This window comes from Chrysemys picta, chromosome 1 (genome assembly GCF_011386835.1).
Source record: "Chrysemys picta bellii isolate R12L10 chromosome 1, ASM1138683v2, whole genome shotgun sequence".
Taxonomy (NCBI): Eukaryota; Metazoa; Chordata; order Testudines; family Emydidae; genus Chrysemys; species Chrysemys picta.
The window spans coordinates 182,599,371-182,617,668 of NC_088791.1; the positions used below are offsets into that span (position 1 = coordinate 182,599,371).

Sequence of the window (18,298 nt, forward strand, 5' to 3'; positions counted from 1 at the left end):
CCACCAGGAATGTGCCACTTTGGACAGGAATGTGCCATCTGCTGATTGAGTCAGCAACAGCAGGATGAAACAGCTCCCATAGACTAACATAGGAACTAATTCCTATAAGAATGGACTCTAAAGACTGATGACTTTGAGTCTCTGGTTCTGCTGCCAGCCTCCAGGAGCATCAGGTGCACCTGACACAGACTCGGCTCCATCCTCATGACCAAGATACCTGGCCAGTAACTTGGCATGAGCAACTTCTAGGCTGGTAACTATAACACCTATACAGAACTTGAATGAATGATTGTGTGAATGAATCTCTCTCTCTCTCTCTCTCTCTCTCTCTCTCTCTCTGTGTGTATATATATATATATATATATATATATATGTGTGTGTATGTATAAGAAATAAGTAGTCAAACAACGTTGTTTACTTTTATCTTTTGCTTTATCAGTATATTTACAATAAATGTGGCATCTTTGCCTTATCCCTCTTAATAAGATCCTGCTGGTTTTTATTCTATTGGTATAACATTTTGGTGGAGAATTGCAAAAGGGGGAATATTGGTAAAATGCCTCAGTTATTGTGAACATTGGTGTGCACACAGCCGGCTCTATAGAGAGCGGTTCTATTTTTGGTTAACCAAAGCCTACTGACCTCCGGTGGGTAGAGGCTTCTTTAAAGAGCTCATAGAAACTTTAAGCTACAATTAATCTTATCCAAAGTGTTCACTGAGAAATCAGGGGTAACAAGAGCCTATAGGGCAAGGTAAAGCTGCTCGCTGAACGAGATCAGGGGTAGCAGGATAAGATAATTTAGGCTGTGTCACTCGCTGCAAGGGTTCAGGGGTGACAAAGGAAACTATACACGTGTTAAAAAAATGTTTAAGAAAAGACAAGGGAGAACAGTCTCAGAGACAGGAATGGAGTTTGAAGGAGCTCCAACCTCACCTTTTGTAAAAGAAATAACACCCTTTAAACAAATCCTTCAGAGATATGGGCACAGTCCTTGGACTGAACAAGCCCTTGCAGATGCTTGCTCTATTTCAGACCTGGAGGATAGATTGGCCCACTATATCCTCATATGTAAACCCCCAAATGTAGCAAAAAGAGACGCTGCAGGGATCTGGCTGCTGTGGGAGGCTTGTAATGACAGCTACCTCCGCCTAACAGCCTGTACAGAGGAAAACTTACTGTTTCTCGCTCTGATCCTGGGAAGGATTTTTATATTTGGTGGATGAACCCTCGGTGGTAAAAGCCCGAGCAATACAGAGGGAAGCTTTGCGTCTCTCCCTCTGGCCCAAAGTGGGTTAAAATCATAAAATACAAATCTTGTTCTGTTAAACCAAACTCTGAAGAATATAGGAGTTTGGGCAGTGTAGTGTGGTTTATGTTTGTTTGTTTGTTTTGCTTTGTTTTGTTTTTCTTGTGAGTGATATTGTGGTCACTTCACAATATTGAAAGAAATGTTTAAGGAAAGGGACCAGGAAGGGTGGGGGCTGGTTGAGAAGCCCACCCTCCTTGCTAAATTGGTAGTGGAACAAAGCTTGTGCCCATGGAAAGGAAAGGTTCTTTGGAAAAAGCAGGATCAGGCCCAGACAAGCAGGCAAGAAATTGGTTGGAAGCCTTAAGGGCATAGTGGCAGGAGTAAGAAAGCAATAAGTGCAGGCATGAATCCCTGGAACAATACTTAAAATGGTAAAATCTAATTGATAAAGGTGTTATTTTGGGAGATAAACAGTAATTTAAGGAAAGACCCTGAAAAGTTAACTGTACAGAGGCTGAACAGAATTAAGCAGTTAAACTTTGTGAAAATGTTAAAAAGTACCATGTTAAAGAGAAAAGGAATTCTTGGTTTCTTTGCAGCCATTCTGCAGGAAAAATGGGCCCTTTTCCAAAGGAATGTCTGTAAATAATCCAGGTATTTGAAATAATTTGACTGTGAACAATTTAGTCAAATTTGTTAAAAACATGAGGGGATTCTATTGAAACTTAACTGACCCAAATGTATGAAGGGAATATAATCTATGTACAGCTATGTAAAAACAGCAATGTAGAAAAGATGTTAAGGGAAAGAAAATGTGTATGTATCTATTTGTCTGTGGAAATATGTAAAGTTCTAAGAACCTAAACCAACACATCTGGTTTGTAAAACTCCTGTTTTGTAGGTTTAAGATAAATTAGTTTTGTTTTGTTTTTAATGTGTAACAAAATAGCAAATGAAAGCTGTAGTAAAAGAATAAGAAATTAACAGTGCCCCTCTGAAGCAACAGCAGGGGTGAGGTGCACAAAACAAAAAGAAGCACTGCTAGAAACACTGAGCCTTAAGATGGCTCTGTGTAATCAGACTGCCACTTTGACGAGGGTACATGAAAACTCTGTAAAAACAAAAGGAAGCAGCTGCAGTTTGGCTTCTATGGAAGACCTGTAACAAGGTATTCCTTCAATTGGCTACATGCAAAAATAAAAAACTGCACCAAGATTTACAAGCCTCTGCTGCAAAAGCAGAGAAATAAACTGTATGTCCAGCAGTCACACTAGAACAGAGGATAGCACAAGCCCAAGCACCCCTCCCCCCCCTGGAAGAATTGGATACCATGGGTCAGGAGAGACATATTTGGTACACCGATGGCAGTTCCATGGTGGTGCATGGTAAAAAGAGAATCAGATATGCAGCCATTAATTTAGAAGAAGAGGTACTAAAGGGGTATTTGGATCATGGCTCAGCACAACATGCTGAACTCCATGCCATATACCCAGTCCTAAAACAATATGAAACAGAGAACTGTCCCAAAACTGTATACATCTATGCTGACAGCAATTACTGTGTAAATGGGGTGCAATATTGGATGTTTGATTGGCAGAGGAACAATTGGAAAGCCACAGATGGGAAAAAAATAGCATATATAGATGAATGGAAATGGATTTATGCCTGGGTTACCTCTCATCCCAACCAGCTTAAAATCAAACATGTCAAGGCACACGGAAAAGGCTCTGCAGCTGAAACAGTATGAAATAACCGTGCTGATGCCATAGCCAGAGATTATGAAGGGATAGCAGCAGTGACCCGAAGGCAGGAAAAGAAGGTATTAGAAGCAGTCCGCGTCCCAGGAAGGATTGAAAGGCAGGAACTGGTGAACATAGCTCATCAGTTCATGCATGAAGAAGTGGAAGGGACGCTGGGAAGGTTAAAGCAAGTGGCAGAATGGAAGGGGATGAGAGATGATGTGGATACATGGGTCAGGAATTGTATACAGGGTGCCAAAGATAAAGCTTGTCCTCCACACCAGCCTCAGATGCTACATCAAAGAAGGCTGGGACCCTGGCATAGAATTCAAATTGACTTCATTGATAAATTGCCAAGGAGTAAAGAAGGATTTCGATATCTAATTGTAATCACAGATTCCTTTTCAGGTTGGGTGGAAGCTTTCCCTACTAGGAACAATAGCGCCCGCACAGCCGCTAAGAAACTATTCTCTGAAGTGGTTTGCAGATATGGGACTCCCAAGATTATCGACGCAGACAAGGGAGGATCCTTTGTGGGAGACATATTTACTCTACTGCTTAAAGCATTAGGGGTTTCACACAAACTCCATGTCCCATACAGACCGCAGTCTTCAGGACAAGTATCTCCAGGCCATGGCAAAATGGCTGGAGATTTTAAAAACAGAAAATTTTTTCTAGATGGAGTGTTAACGCCCTTTTATCGAGAGAAAGGGAGGATTTACATTCACAAGAAATGCACCACTTAATTAGCATTTGTGCAGCCCCAAGTACCAAACACACTGTGGCAGAGACCAAGCAGGTTCTGCCAGGGTGAAAGCACTGTGCTAATTTGTTTCCAAGCTTCTATCTTTCAGGCTCTGAACCAGAACATCAGGAGAGCTGGTACCAGCTGAAGAGTTATAAAAGACCATGGTTATAGTGTCATGACAAAGTCTGTGTTCAGTGTTGTGTGTTGCATGTTCTGTGTCTGTCTCTAGTGGTGTCCTGTGCTAGCACTGGGTCTAGAAAAAGAGGGAATACTACACTAGACAGGGTAAATGTCTTTTCCTCTCTACTTTCCCCATCTCCATCCAACTTATCAATCACCACTTGTGTCCAAAAAAACTTTGGTTCCCCAATGCATCAGGTTTATTTTTTGTTAGGTTCTCTAATAGTCATTTTGTTGTTAATTTTTGTTATTAATACATTTGTATTGTTAGCTACATTTGCTTGTATTATTATTAATTCCACACTTTCCTCTCTGCACTCTGTATTCTAGTTCCCCAAGCCCTGAAGAGTAGTTCTTGGGCCCCCATAACCTGTAAGACCTTGGCCCATAATTGTATGCCCCCATCTTTCAGGTCCCCAGAAACCTCTTAAGAACAACTGTTAGAAATAGGGGATTCTGCATTAAAAAGGTCCTAACCTCAGTAACTTTTATTGTTTGATGACTATTGCAGCATCAAAATTGGACCTCATTTTATTTGTCAATGTACCTAATTATTGTAATGGTTTTAGGTTTTATTGTATTCCCAATTATTATAATTAATTGTTTGCATTTCTGTTTATATTATATCTGGTGTTTGGTCAACCTGCTTATAATTGTTTGGTTTGTTTACAACAGATCACCTGTGCCCTACAATGACAACTACTGTACTGTACTGATCATAGATCAAGGGGCGGAGTGTTGTAGGAGCAGCACTGATCTGTATGCAAACGGCTGTAGCTATGGGATGCACTGAAATGCAGATACTTGCCCTATCTACTTTGGAACACAAAATGTTTTGGGTAACTTTGGGTAATATTAAGGTTTTAATGCATTTGTTAAAACAAAGGAAATGATCTCTGTTTGATACTTACCAATATGACTGGATGCAGTATGTTTCCAGCACTGTGAAACCAGACTTGTTAATTGGGGAAATAATTGTAAAAATAGCACATCAACAGTCTCTGGAGGCAAAGGTATGGAAGGTTAGCCCACTCCCCATATTACACATGGGATCATTCTGGCTGCCTCGGACCTCAAGCCAGTGGGCTGGGGAGGGAGGAAAACTATTGGACACTAGAGGTTGTACCGAATGGACTCCTCAAAAGTGGGTATGACTCACCTTACCGGTTGCCCCAGAGCCTTGTAGTAAAGATGTTTCATTGGAATCATGTATGTGGGATGAATTGGATAATGACACCAAAGTATTGTACAATGGACAATGTGTATGTATCCACTCATGGGAGGAAGTATTTTGGGAGGATGGGAGTGTTAGCAACCTCCCCAGTAGATGAATGTAAATGATTCTCTGGATGGTCCCCGACTACCACTGGCATCCTATCAGTAATGCTACACCCCTTGATAGTAGTCTTGATATTAAATTGTATTTGTATAATTGGTATGAATGGCATGTGTTTTCAGATAAACAGAATGTATGCTAAATTGGAATCACAAACACGTTGCCTCACAGTACCTTCTCTCAAACAGGTTAAAAAGAAAGTGACACTAACGATTATATAAATATCGTAGTGTCAAAAGGGGGATTATGTAGGGATATTAAAGAAGGTACTAACAGTGATTCCCCCAAGAGACAGTGACCCCCTCATAATTTGGCCCCCACACTTTAAAATCCAACAGTTTCACCAAGTACAAAAATCTCTTGGGTCTTCTGTTAAAACTTGTAAGCTACTGTCTGTAGAAACCATTGATTATATCTATCCTGTGACTACTATGTAAAACTTACAAACAAGTTAACTGACTTTGTTATACAATGTAAACAAACACTATAAGCTGTTAAGTGACTTTCACTTCATTCAATGGCTCCTAGGACAGACCCCCACCCTCTGTAATTAAAGGGCCGGGAGTCTCAAATGAATTAGCACACACTCCGAAAATGGTGGAGACAGTAAATTAAAATATGGTTAAGGGATGGAATGTATGCTGATGAATGCTTGATATACATGGATGGTTAGGGAGGTGTCAGCCTAGAAAAGGAGTATCCATCGGCCGAAGAATGTGTCAAGTGGATGACCAGAAACCCCCGGAGGGTAAACTGGGACCCACCCCATCACCTGGAAGGATGAGAAACACAAACAAGTCCACATGTCATATTATCGTGAACAGGGGAAATATTTGAAGCATATGTCTCTAGTGCTGCAAGGCAAACGCTTATGTGAATAATTGTGTTTCAATATAAATACCACAGAGGAAAGAACAGAAGGGTATAGGATTTACAACAGACAGAAAACACAACTTGTAATTTGTATCAAAACAATTAAACATTTAAATAGATGGTTTTAATTAATTTTCACTACAAAACATTTAGTACAGTAGGCGGAGATAACCATTGCTTCCCAGTGATTTATGAGCCTTGCGTGGAAAAGTAATATTCATCTTGTACAAAGTAACTTAGATTGCATTGCAGTACTACATGTGCATGTGAGGATAATGCTAGACTCATTCAGGAAAAACAAGTAAAATGATCTATTAATTCCCTGAGACAGGCAGTGGTGGATGTTGCATCATTTAATTAAACTTAATCCAAATAAAATGGAAATTTTGTTAATTGGTTTTAAGAACTTCCTGAGTGAGGTTTACACCCCACCAATCGCATTTGATTTTCTTTTAAACCAGTCTCTGTGTGTACAGAAGCTGAGTTATATTCTCATCTGATTTATCTGTAGAGTTGTACCTCTTTTCTGTGTCCAGAATTTCTTTCTACCACGCTAAGGACTAAGTCCCCCATCCCAGGAATAACTAGAGAAAGCCAGGAATGCAGAGGACCCCATGTAGCTCTGCTTTGCAGAGATGGGTATGTGTGAAGAGATCTTACTAGAAGCCTCCTTGACCTTTGTTTGGCGTGGAGCTGACTGAGCTCTGTATTAAGCCTCCTGGAGGGAGAATTCAGAGGGCGGGGGCGGTGGGGAGGGGCAGACCGGAAAAGGACTGGGTAGAGTTTGTCTCCCTTTCTATAATTTTACCCCAGACAAAGGGGCAGAACAGCAAAACACAGAGACTGTGGAAGGTCAGCGTATGCATTAACAGCTATACGGTAGTTGCATGGATGCTCTAGGGCTCTGCTGCCAAGCTGAGGAAGGGAATTCTGACACAGCTCAGACTCCTTGAACAATTCCCTGCTCATAGACCATTTATTAGGCCTTTGCTTTGGGATAAAGATTTGGCTTCTATTATATATCATCAGCCTAATGCCTTTGTTTAGCAAACGGGACTTGAAGCAGGGACACCACTTTCTGTTTTCTCCAGGCTTGATTTTTGTAATTCTGTTTCACCAGGAGTTCCTGATGACAACATGTCCAAGATGCAGGTCTGCAGAATGCATCTGCTCCCATTCTTACAGATCCTCAGAGGTTCAAAAAAACACTCCTGGTTTTACAGTCTTTACACTGGCTCCCTGTAAAATTCTATATCCATTTTAAGGTTTTATTGCCTACTTTTAAGACACTCAGCAGTGGCTGTGGCCTAATATATCTGTCAGATCTTTTAAATCCATATATTCCCAGTTGTTCTTGAGGCCAGAACTAGTAGGGTTATTTAGTCTGCCTGAGATATAACCTTAAGCCACCGGGTGCTATGTCTTTTAGCAACTAAGCTTTGTGATTATGGAACTGCATTCCAATTGTTGTTTGAATTGCTCAATTTGTCTCAGTATTTAGAGCTACAGAAATCTATATTTGATGCTGCTTTTGATTGTTTGAAAAAAATGATATTGTTAGTGTAGAACACCCCATGCAACTTTTGGATGAAGGTGATGTATAAAAAGTGTTTTGTTGTTTGTCCTCTGGCAATTTGGGCATGAAGGACACAGGGACTGGTAAAGGGTCCTTGTGATTAACCTCGCTGAAATTCTTCAGAAGCATATGCATTGCTTCCAAAATCTTATGTTACCCAGTTTTACAAAGGTCAACAACACACAGTATTTCCCCTGCCTTTTAAGATAACTCTCTACTCAAAGTAAAAATTGTTTTGCTTGTGAGGATAGATAACTAAACAGAAAGCCCAGTCCTGATAGGCTGTACATAGCTGTAGAAATGTAAATGCACATATGAAGCTTTCAGACAGATTTAGATTTGCTTGAAGGCCATTCCTGAAATCTGTCCATATTTTTTGATGTGTACATTGCAGAATTTCTTTTCAGCTATTAGAGTGTCTCAGGGATATAAAATCAGTTTGTTAGATGTTTTAAAGTATAGAACACTAGCCTGAAGCATACCTAAACACTGTAGAGTCTATGGACATAGTTGCAATAAAACTAAACATCAAACCAAAACTTATATAAAAGTTAATAAGCTTAGCCCGAAAGGTACTTTCAAGCATTTGGTGAAATTGCATTACTAGAAGTAATCTTCACTATAAAGCTATTTTCAATGGAAAAGTAAGGAGGATAGAGAAGTTTCCAAGCACAGGATTTTCTAGTCACTCCAGAGTGGAGTATTGTAGCATTGGAATATCTTAAATATTTGGCTTACAAAAGGATTACAGTACAAATCCTACAGTAAAATTATGGAACTATAGAGCATTAACAGGTCATCAGCACCTTACTTTGAGTGAATGAGCACAATGCGAGGGATATAGACTCATTACAGGAAATAGATCAGCCCTTAGGCTGACTGGCTGGTATCCTCCCCAGACACTCAAAGAAGAGCAGGTTAGCAATTTTCCGATGAAACTGGGTTTCATCAGAAAATGCTGATGCATTGAAACCAAAGTGTTTTGTTAATAAATAGTTTGATTTCAGTGAACTTCCAGCAAAACAAAAGCAGCTTTCCTGCCAGATCAACTGGCTGACTGCTTGGGATCCCAGATCTCCCAGGGTCTGCAGTTCTGGGTCAGCCCTGCAATACTGACTACCTCAGAGTCAGGGACACCAAGGCTTCCTTCCCCAGAGGAAGCCGTGGGAACCCTGGGTCTGGCAGGGACTTTCAGGGTCTAGGCTCCTGGCTCTGCAGCAGGGAACTTGGAAGCCCTGGAAGCCCCACCTCAAGCCAGGGTTCCCAGGGTTTCCAGGCTCCCCACTCCACTGGAGACTGGCAACCCTGTAAAACTTCCCCTTTCTATGCCAGGGGAGTTCCCTGACTCCCTGGGACTCCCTTGTCTTCCCAGGCTGCCCCCTACTCCAAAGGACAACCTGGGCTATCCCTGACTCATCCCTGGCCGATCTTCAATAAGTCCACTGATGAACCTATCCTCCATGAATGCATCTAATTTTTTTGAACCCTGTTATAGTTTTGACCTTCACATCATCCCTGGCAATGAGTTCCACAGGTTGACTGTGTGTTATGTGAAGAAGTTTGTTTGTTTTACACTTGCTGCCTATTAATTTAATTGGGTGACCACTAGTTCTCGTGTTGTGTGAAGTGGTAAATAACACTTCCCTATTCACTTTCTCCACACCATTCATGACTCTATAGTCCTCTGTCATATCCCCCATTAGTCATCTCTTTTTGAGTCTGAACAGTCCCAATCTCTTTAATCTCTCCTCATATGGAAGCTGTTGATCCCTTTTACCCTCTAAAACAGACTCAATGCACCCTTACAATGGCTTGCCTATTTCAGTAACTCAATTGTCTGTTTTGGTAGGTGAAAGGAGATGGCCCTCCCTAGAGGAATTGCAAAGGTATTACCAGGGGTTCCCCTGTGCCCTTCAGGAATCTCTGCAGAACAGACTATCTCTGTTCACCCTTGGGAGGATACGGATACAGGCTTCCACTCAAAAGATTGACACTCAGGCAGTAATCTTTGAAAACAAAATATTCTTTATTTATTGTACTGATATTCCTTAATACAATAGATCTTAAAATTATAGATCGAGAACATAAACACAAATTCTATTTGCATAAGCATACATATTAAAGTACCCAATAGTGTAGTGTCATACAGTTGGAGGTGGCTTAAGTGATTATGTTCTACATGAAGTAATCAATCACAGGTAGGATGCTGACAGCAATTTTAATTAAACACTAAATGGTATAGATAGTGACAACACAGACACAGACATCCAACTTTATTATCCCAAGCATATACACTCATGAACCTTAATTCTATTTTATTTGTTATACTATGGCTATTGTGCTTACTTTCCAGAGTCTACCCTCTGGTCTGTTAAAAGGGGTTTTCTCTGCAGAAGATGTGAAGGAAAATCCCACACCTGAGCCATTCTTTTTTGGTGACAAATCTGAGGATGTAACTGAAAGGAGCACTTTTTTCATTTGACTTTTTCTCTTCATTTCCTACATGTACTTCATCAACTTGTATAATCTCTTCTTTACTAGGATATAGAGCATCCCCTTTAATGAATCCTCCTCTAAGAGATGTCTCTGTCCAAACTGTGTGCTCCTCCACATCTGTTGGCTTTCCCCTAGCCATTAATTTAAAAACTCCTCTATGACCTTTTTAAGTTTACATGTCAGCAACTTGGTTGTGTTTTGGTTTAGGTGAAGCCCATCCTTCCTGTACAGGATCCTCCTTTATAAAGTTTCCCAAGTTCCTAATAAGCCTAAATCGGCCCTCCAAACACCATCTTCTCATCCACACATTGAGACCCTGAAGTTCAGTCTGTCCAAATGGCCCTGGACATGAATCTGGAAGCATTTCAGAGATTGCTACCAGGGAGGTCCCAGACTTTAATCTCTTACCTAGTGACTTTAATGTCTCTTCCAGGTCCTCTCTCTCCTACCTTTCCCTCTGTCATTGGTACCACCGACTCCTCCCCAGCACCGCACATAAGATGTCTTCAGAGCTGTGCAACTTTCATACCCAGCAGGCAATTCATCATGCAGCTCTCCCAGTCATCACAAACCCAACTATCTATATTGCTATTAATCAAATCCCCCTTTACTACGAAGTGCAAGGCAGGTAGGTGGGAAGGCCAGAATCTGGTTCTGTATAAATCTATACACCATATGCTCATATAGGTCATGGTAATTGCTTGAAAAAATACTGGTGAATAAGGACATCTATTGCAATGGAACACAACAATGGCATGGATAAAATCCTGGCCCTGTTGAAATCAATGGCAAAATCACCATTGTTTTTTATGGGTTTGGGTGTTCACCCTTTGGATTTAAAACTTCCTGACTGAAATAAATATTTTTGGTTTCATGTTTTGTTTCATGCTGAGTCAGTGCTACCCCTTTAAGGCTGATTGGTTTTTGGGGAGAGGATAGGTGGAGCAATTTCAGAAGTAGTTGATATATTTGACTCAACCAAAGAGAAATGAAGACCTGCAGGACAAGACCTGGTACCAAGGAGGGAGGGAGACTTGGCTGGAATCCTGGAGGTAAATGAAAAATGGGATATGGAAGTGTCTGAAAAAATGGACTGTTATCAGGACCAGTTGAGGTATAGTAAAAGTTATTTGGTTGGAAGTCCTTGAAATCAATAGAAGTGGAGGCTACCACCCTATAAAAGAATTGATTCTCTCTTAAGGCTAAATCCTGCCAGGTACTGAACACTTGAACTCCCAATGAAGTTAGTCAATTTTTAATAATTTATATAAATTGGACAGACTTCAATGGAAGTTGAGGGCACATTTCAGGATACAGACCTTCTTCTGTAATTCAGAAGACACCAGATGAGATCTAATGTAAAGCAGATGATATGATTTTATTTGCTAATTTAAATGTAGTCTGGAGACAGAGCTAGCTAATAAATTGGAGGGTAGGAGACAGAAATGTGGCTAGTAACAATGGCATTCATTAATCAAATCACCCCTATACAGTGAAGCACTTTAGCACATTGACTTTAATTGGATGTAAGCACATACTTAACTGTAAGCATGTGCTTAAATGCTTTGATGAATTGGGGTCAACAGGACAGTGTAAGACTACCTTAGAGAATATCTGAAGGCCAAGCAAAGAGAGAGATTCTGTTACTCTAATTTTGTTTTCAGTTACTCTGGAGTAATTTAATTGATTTAGTCACGTGAATGAACAGAGTTACTTCAGATTTCCACTGGTGTAATAGAGGGGAGAAATGTCCTGGGTTTCTATTAAAAAAAAAAAAAAGATCCTGGCCTGCATATCAGTACATTTGAGCTAAATGGAACCATTAGGTATATTTAGTTTAAACCTACAACTTTTTTACTGTTTTTTTTGCAAATTAAAAGAAAACTACTTTGCAATGTCTTTGATTTTCTGTGGGGATCTTGTTTTTCAATAAATCTGTAACATATTTATAGAACTTCACTGGGCCATCTGTGAATGTATTTAACACAGTAAAATTTACAACAAGATATAAGTCTCCAAAGGAATTTGGTTTGTTTGTTTGTGTATGTGTGTGTGAATAAACAACTTAACCAAGTCTTTTAAAAGAGGAACATTTTGCATTTGATCTCTGCACCTCCATCATTTCAAAATGTAGTGTTTTATTGAATCCATATCCAACCAGGGCCGGCTCTAACTTTTTTGCCACCCCAAGCAGCAAAAAAAAATGCTGCCTCACCGTAACACCCCCCCACCGAGTGCCGCGCTGCCGAACCCCCCCCACCGAGCGCCGCCGAACAACCGCCGCCCCCCCACTGCGTTGCTGAAGCCCCCCACACAGAGCGCCGCTGAACACCCCCTGCTGAGCGGAGCACCGCTGAACACCCCCTGCCAAGCGCTGCGCCACCAAACAGCCCCCGCCTCCCCGCCGCACTGCCGAACACCCCCGCCCCCCGTGGAGCGCCACGCCACCGAAACCCCTGCCAAGCGCCACGCCGCCAAACACCTGCCCGCGGAGCGCCGCGCTGCTGACCACCCTCTGCCGAGCGCTGCGCCACCGGAACCACCCCCCACCAAGCGCCGCGCCGCGCTGCCCCCCGCCACCCCAAGATTGGCCGCCCCTTACCAGGTGCCACCCCAAGCACGTGCTTGGTTGCCTGGTGCCTGGAGCCGGCCCAGTATCCAACTGTAACTGTTTTGGGATTATGGTCTGAATAGGATTTTTGATAAATGGACGTTTTAGTGCTTCTGCAACCTAATTTATCACTGAAATTTGTGGATTTAGAGGTTTCCAAATATCTAGACAGTAATGAATTCTCTCTGGTTACTTCAGTTTCTAAGTTGAGAGGTACATTTAGTATTTGACTTACTGACAGCAAAGTGGTTGAATCAAAAGGTCTGATCAAACATACAGTCTTTAGAAATTTTACTGGTTGATTCAAAATAGTGCTCATCTCTTGAACTCTGTGAAGCATAACCTCTTCGTCTGGGAGAATGAGGACTTTGTAGAACATAAAACTTCTAGAAACCCCTCTTTTTTCTGACATCCTATAGTTTTCTTATATCTGTGTCCTGGGGTTCAAAAAGCCAAGGTCTTGATTGTGGTCTCTCTCCACTGTTTCTTAATCTTCAGTATAGAAGATCATAGCAAAACTATTCTATGAAGATTAGGACAGTATAAAAGCTCTCGAACAACTTCATCTATGTTACACAATGGAGAGAAGTTTGCCTGCACTGGCATAAATCAGAAATTGGATTTGACCAGAAAATTGTACAAGCAACCCAGCAGCTTTGAAGGCTGCTGTAATGCACAACTTTATTTATTGAGGTAAGAAATGTAAGTGTCTCTGACAGATGTTCTTTATCCAAACACAGTGATGCACTCTTTGCCAGGGGACCAGTGGTATCAGCCACCTCATCAAACATTGGGCAGGTCTGAGGACTCAAGACATTTCTCTCATTTTAAATTTGTTTCTTCTGAGTGAGGTTAATTTCCTGATAACCAAGAATATACTGAAAAAAAATATTATCTACGTTTGGTGAGAAAGTGTCGAATTTCATTCCTCAATATGTCCTCCTATAGCTTTGTTATGGAGTCTAGGAGAGAATTATAAATGCATTGATTAGTATAACAATATTACAGGAGACCTTTCCTTTCCATTATTTAGAGATTGATTTCCAAATATCTTCCAAGTTCTTTCCTGGATCACAAACCAGTTTCCTTTAATAGTTCACTGGCTTCTCTCTCTCTCTCTCTCTCTAGTAACATATGATTATGGAAAGTCTCAATCTTTCCCCCATGCAAATTCTTTGTGAGGATAAAGCATATATTTGATCAATAGTTTGGGTGAATGAATTCAAGCATTGATAGTTATTTCTGAGTTTACCTTATTTGTGAATATCAGATTTGTGCCACCCTTTTTTTCCCCACTCTTGTAGTGGTCTTTTCTCCTCTGAACATTAATCCAAGAGTTTGAGGGGTTTTTTTAAATGATTTTTTCATCCACCTTTGTGGCTTGTTTCTCCCCACAAGAAATTGCTTTGGCTCAGTTTAAATCAAAGACATTCTGCTTCTGACACCCTACCTTTTACTTTCCTGAGATCTCCATGCTACAGATGTGTAGGGGGACGGGACAGGCAGGGGAGGAAACAGAGTGGAGGAAAGAGAGGAAAGGTTGTTCTTCATCACAGTGGTGTCTGCTATCAACTCAAATTTCTGTGCAGAAATCTGGCTTTTACTTTCTCTCCCAGGTCCCCTTTCTCCTATGAAGCAGTGACAGGGACCTACCAATGGCAATGAAGCTCCAGCAAGAGCTCCACTGCCAGCGGGAGGAGGACTAGTGGATTTAGAAGGTGTCCCTATAGGAGCTACCTCTTTCTGAGTAATTGAGAACATTTTTGTAACCTCTGCCTTCATTTTAGTTATAATTATTGCAAACTATGTTGCCAGGTTCTCTATTTATTTTTTCCAAACACTCAAACTGAAGGGAGATGTGTTCCGAAGGTTGTTGCTTTCCATAGATCTGTAATCCAGACTAAATCTGAAAATAGAAGAAGGAAGGAGAAGATGGGTCACCACCATAACCACCTCTTTTGTTAAGTTCAAATGATTGTCTCTGTATTTCTGTAATTGGAGGAGAGGGCTGGGAGAACTTTCTACTCTGGACACGTCATATTTGTTTTGTTAGTTAATGGTTGCTGGTAGTTTATTGATGAATACTTTTCAGAGCTGCAGTGTACAAGAAGGTGTCACCAGTGGTATTTCTTCTCAGATTGAATGTGCTACTTCCTATATTTTTCAAATTTCCTTTCTAATCATTCCACTTCGTCTTCTCCTAAAACTCCCTAAGTACTGTGAGACTGTTCCTCTCCCATTTGGGGCTACATTCAATCAGAGTCACATACAAGTTTATGAGGGAGCAAATCAATCTTTTATAGTTCTTCCGATTGTGTGATTTTTTCTGAGGTTCACTGATTTTTCCTCTCCACCGTAATATGTATTATTTTGTACTTTGCACCCTCAAAAAGAAAAAAACATTATTTTTATGCTTTTAAATGTTATTTACAATAAACTTAATGTGATACTTTGGGCTGTCACTAGAGAATACTGCAAAATTTGTTGCCTTTCAATTTCATTCTTTTATTAATAAAAACCATAAATAGAAGCCGATGTACTTTCTCCATAGCATTTATTATTTTGAATAGCTTGAACATGTTTCATCTTATTACTCTTTCCTTTAAACAAAACAGATCCATTCTTTTCATTCTTTCCTCATACATATGTATCTCCATGCCTCTAAATAGTATAGTTGTCCACCTCTGAACCCCCTCCATTTTTGCTATAAATTCTTGGATAGGTTGACAAGTAATGAAGAAAGTATTCCAGGTGAAGGTGGTCTTTGATTTTTATATAATGGCTTTATCACGCTTCCAGTAGAGATGGTTTAAAAAAAAAACACTTTAAACAAAATATTGTGAACCAAAAAATCTTTGAAATCAAATTGTCTTCCTCTTGATTTGAATTGGATCAAAATTTTCATTTTTATTTGGTTGTCAAAAATAAAAAAATGTTCAAAACACTGGATTTTTGGATTCCCCACCCCCATCTCCACCTTTTTCTTCTTTCCTTTTGGGCCACTGAATACAATAGAATTAATTATGTCTAAGGGTGTTATGGTTTTGGTTTGCATTTTTGTGTGGCAGTGGCAGCAGGGAGGGGAGAGACTCCACTTTTTCCTTTTGCCACTCTGTGACTTTACCAAAGTTTCCTTAATAGCCTGGTGTGAGGAACTTTTTCAAAGTCTTTTGGACAGTTCAAATACATTCTATCAGCCAGTTCTCATTTATTTACTATTTTGTTACCAAACTCAGAGACTTCTAGTAGATTAAAGAGACACCATTCCTGTGTGTGTGTGTGTGTGTGTGTGTGTGTGTGTGTGTGTGTGTGTGTGTGTGTGTGTGTGTGCACGCACAACATTTCAGAATTTGTACCAAGTTTTAGGTGTGGGGGAAAGTTTTTATTTTTTTTTTATTATTTTATTTTCACTGCATAAAGATTAATTTTGGTCCAGGCAATATTATGCCTGTGGTCATTACAAGGCTGAACCTGAAGGAGAGCCATCTGTGCACATCCCACACTTTTGCCTGTGTTCTATTATCATATGTGGTCTTTCTGGAATCTTTAGCATCCCTGTTGGGTCACAGAGGTATCCCTCAGCATCTATTCAGCCAGTAGTCCATTTGGAAGTCAGGTAGATCAGAACTTCCAATAACTACTTCAGTCACAATGATATTTTAGGTTGAATGTATTGCTTATTAATTTATTCCACATTCCTTTTGAGCACTTATTCACTTTCACTGGATTTCTTATCCTGTATTATTCTGTTTGCCAGTAGCATGTCTTGAAAAGCAATTTTACTGCTCTTTTCTGCTAAGCACCTGTCCACTGTTGTTTTGACAGATGCTGTGAGTGGGTGGTTATCATGGATATCAATTGCCAGTTCTTTTCTATAAACAATTTGTCGTGGTATTGCAAAGGTGCAAAGAGACATTTATACATTGTAAACAAAGTCACTGTCTGTGTAAAACATTTTTAGCAAAATAAAAGTTGCCCTATAGACCAGATTGTTAAAGGCATTTAGGCACTTAATGGGATTTCAAAAGTACCTAGGTGCCTAATATACATTCAAATCAATAGCAGTTAGGGGCCTAGATACTTTTGAAAAACCCATTCAAAATACCTTGAAAAATCTGGCACAAAGACACTTGGAGTGAAATCCTGGTCCTCATGCATATTTACAGACACCTCCAGATTAAATTAAGAGAAGTTTGTGAAGGTAGTGCTAGCCCAGCTGGTCTTTGGGGCTCTGCTAATCCTAGCAAGGCTTCCCTCAGTTTCTATTGAATAAGTTTCTATTGAAAAAGAATCAGTTTCTAGTCCTTTTCCTTCTGAAGATAACCTTGGAGATACAAAATGATTATTGCTATGGGAAGTTTGTCTCCACAAACTCCATGTTTTATGGTCTCAAACAAACCCCAGGCCTTGCTAGCTAGTGAAATCCATAGCTAAGGTTCCTTGGATTTTTGGGGAGGAACCCAGACTATGATGTTTCTTTGGGGTTTGAGCCAAAGCACTATGAAGTTAATGTAAAAACTTCCAATGGGCTTTGAATCAGGGTCCCAAAGAGCAGCCTGTGTGGCTGGAGCAGATGCAGCGTGGTCCAGTAGACTAACCGTGGGTGTGGAGGAAAGGGCATCCTGTGTTCTAATTGTTACTATGACTTCCTCTATTCACAAGAGTGGGTGGGGGAAGCTCAGGCAATATTCTGTATAACTATACACTCCCCTTCTTCCTGCAACTCAGCTTAATGCTTTGCTGAAGCACAAAATCTTTTCAGGCCTCTTTCAAAAAGCCTTACACAGAGTTAAAACTCAGTGCTATTGTATGTAAAACCCTGATAAAATGGATGGTAATAATTCCCAGTCAATATCAAAGAGAGAGCACCATATACGGGCTTAGTAAAACAAAAAATTAAATGCATTTTAAATAGTATAAAATATTGTATATGTTTGGAATACCATGAATCACATTGAAACAAAAGCTATTAGATGGTAAATCTACTGGTGTTCCTTTTCCAGTCTTCCCCCTTTTGTTTCTGAGACCAATATTCAGACACAAGGTTTCAACATAACATTTTCCATACTTTGGCATTCACATCAAAACACAATCTTTTTTGATCCCCTCTGAGATGACTTCTGTCTTTGTAGTGTAACCGTAATATGCAGTGTAACCTCTTCAGAGCTTGAGAAATGGCAGCATCTCAGTCCTTTCAGAGCCCTGTTCAACTAGCAGCATTTCAGACTCTGGCATTAATAGCTGGCTGATCTCCGTTGCTGGTGAAATGGAAGTCTGTAGCCTGTATCCAGTGTTACAGGGACTCAGCTCGGCATGTAAAATATCAATTCCCGGGATCTCTGTGAGGCTGTCACCCTAGAAGGCACCATCTTCTCCCCATAAGCTCAACTAAATCAGGCAAGAATTCAGAAACCCTCACTTCACTAAGTGCTGCCCGATTCTCTCTCCAACTGATGACAGTGTTCCAGTTCAGCACAGTTAGCCGATA

General features: G+C 40.4%; 1 protein-coding gene across 1 annotated transcript; it reads left to right on the top strand.

Moving 5' to 3' along the window:
- Positions 1-2,581: 2,581 nt before the first annotated feature.
- Positions 2,582-2,998, top strand: LOC135976547 (ribonuclease H-like). Its single transcript, XM_065573059.1, has one exon. It carries the CDS (start codon positions 2,582-2,584, stop codon positions 2,996-2,998), a length of 417 nt encoding a protein of 138 aa, XP_065429131.1.
- Positions 2,999-18,298: the final 15,300 nt, after the last annotated feature.

Bases quoted from the DNA above. Each gene is read 5' to 3' on its own strand.
- LOC135976547 (XM_065573059.1), top strand. From the start codon at position 2,582: ATGGGTCAGGAGAGACATATTTGGTACACCGATGGCAGTTCCATGGTG.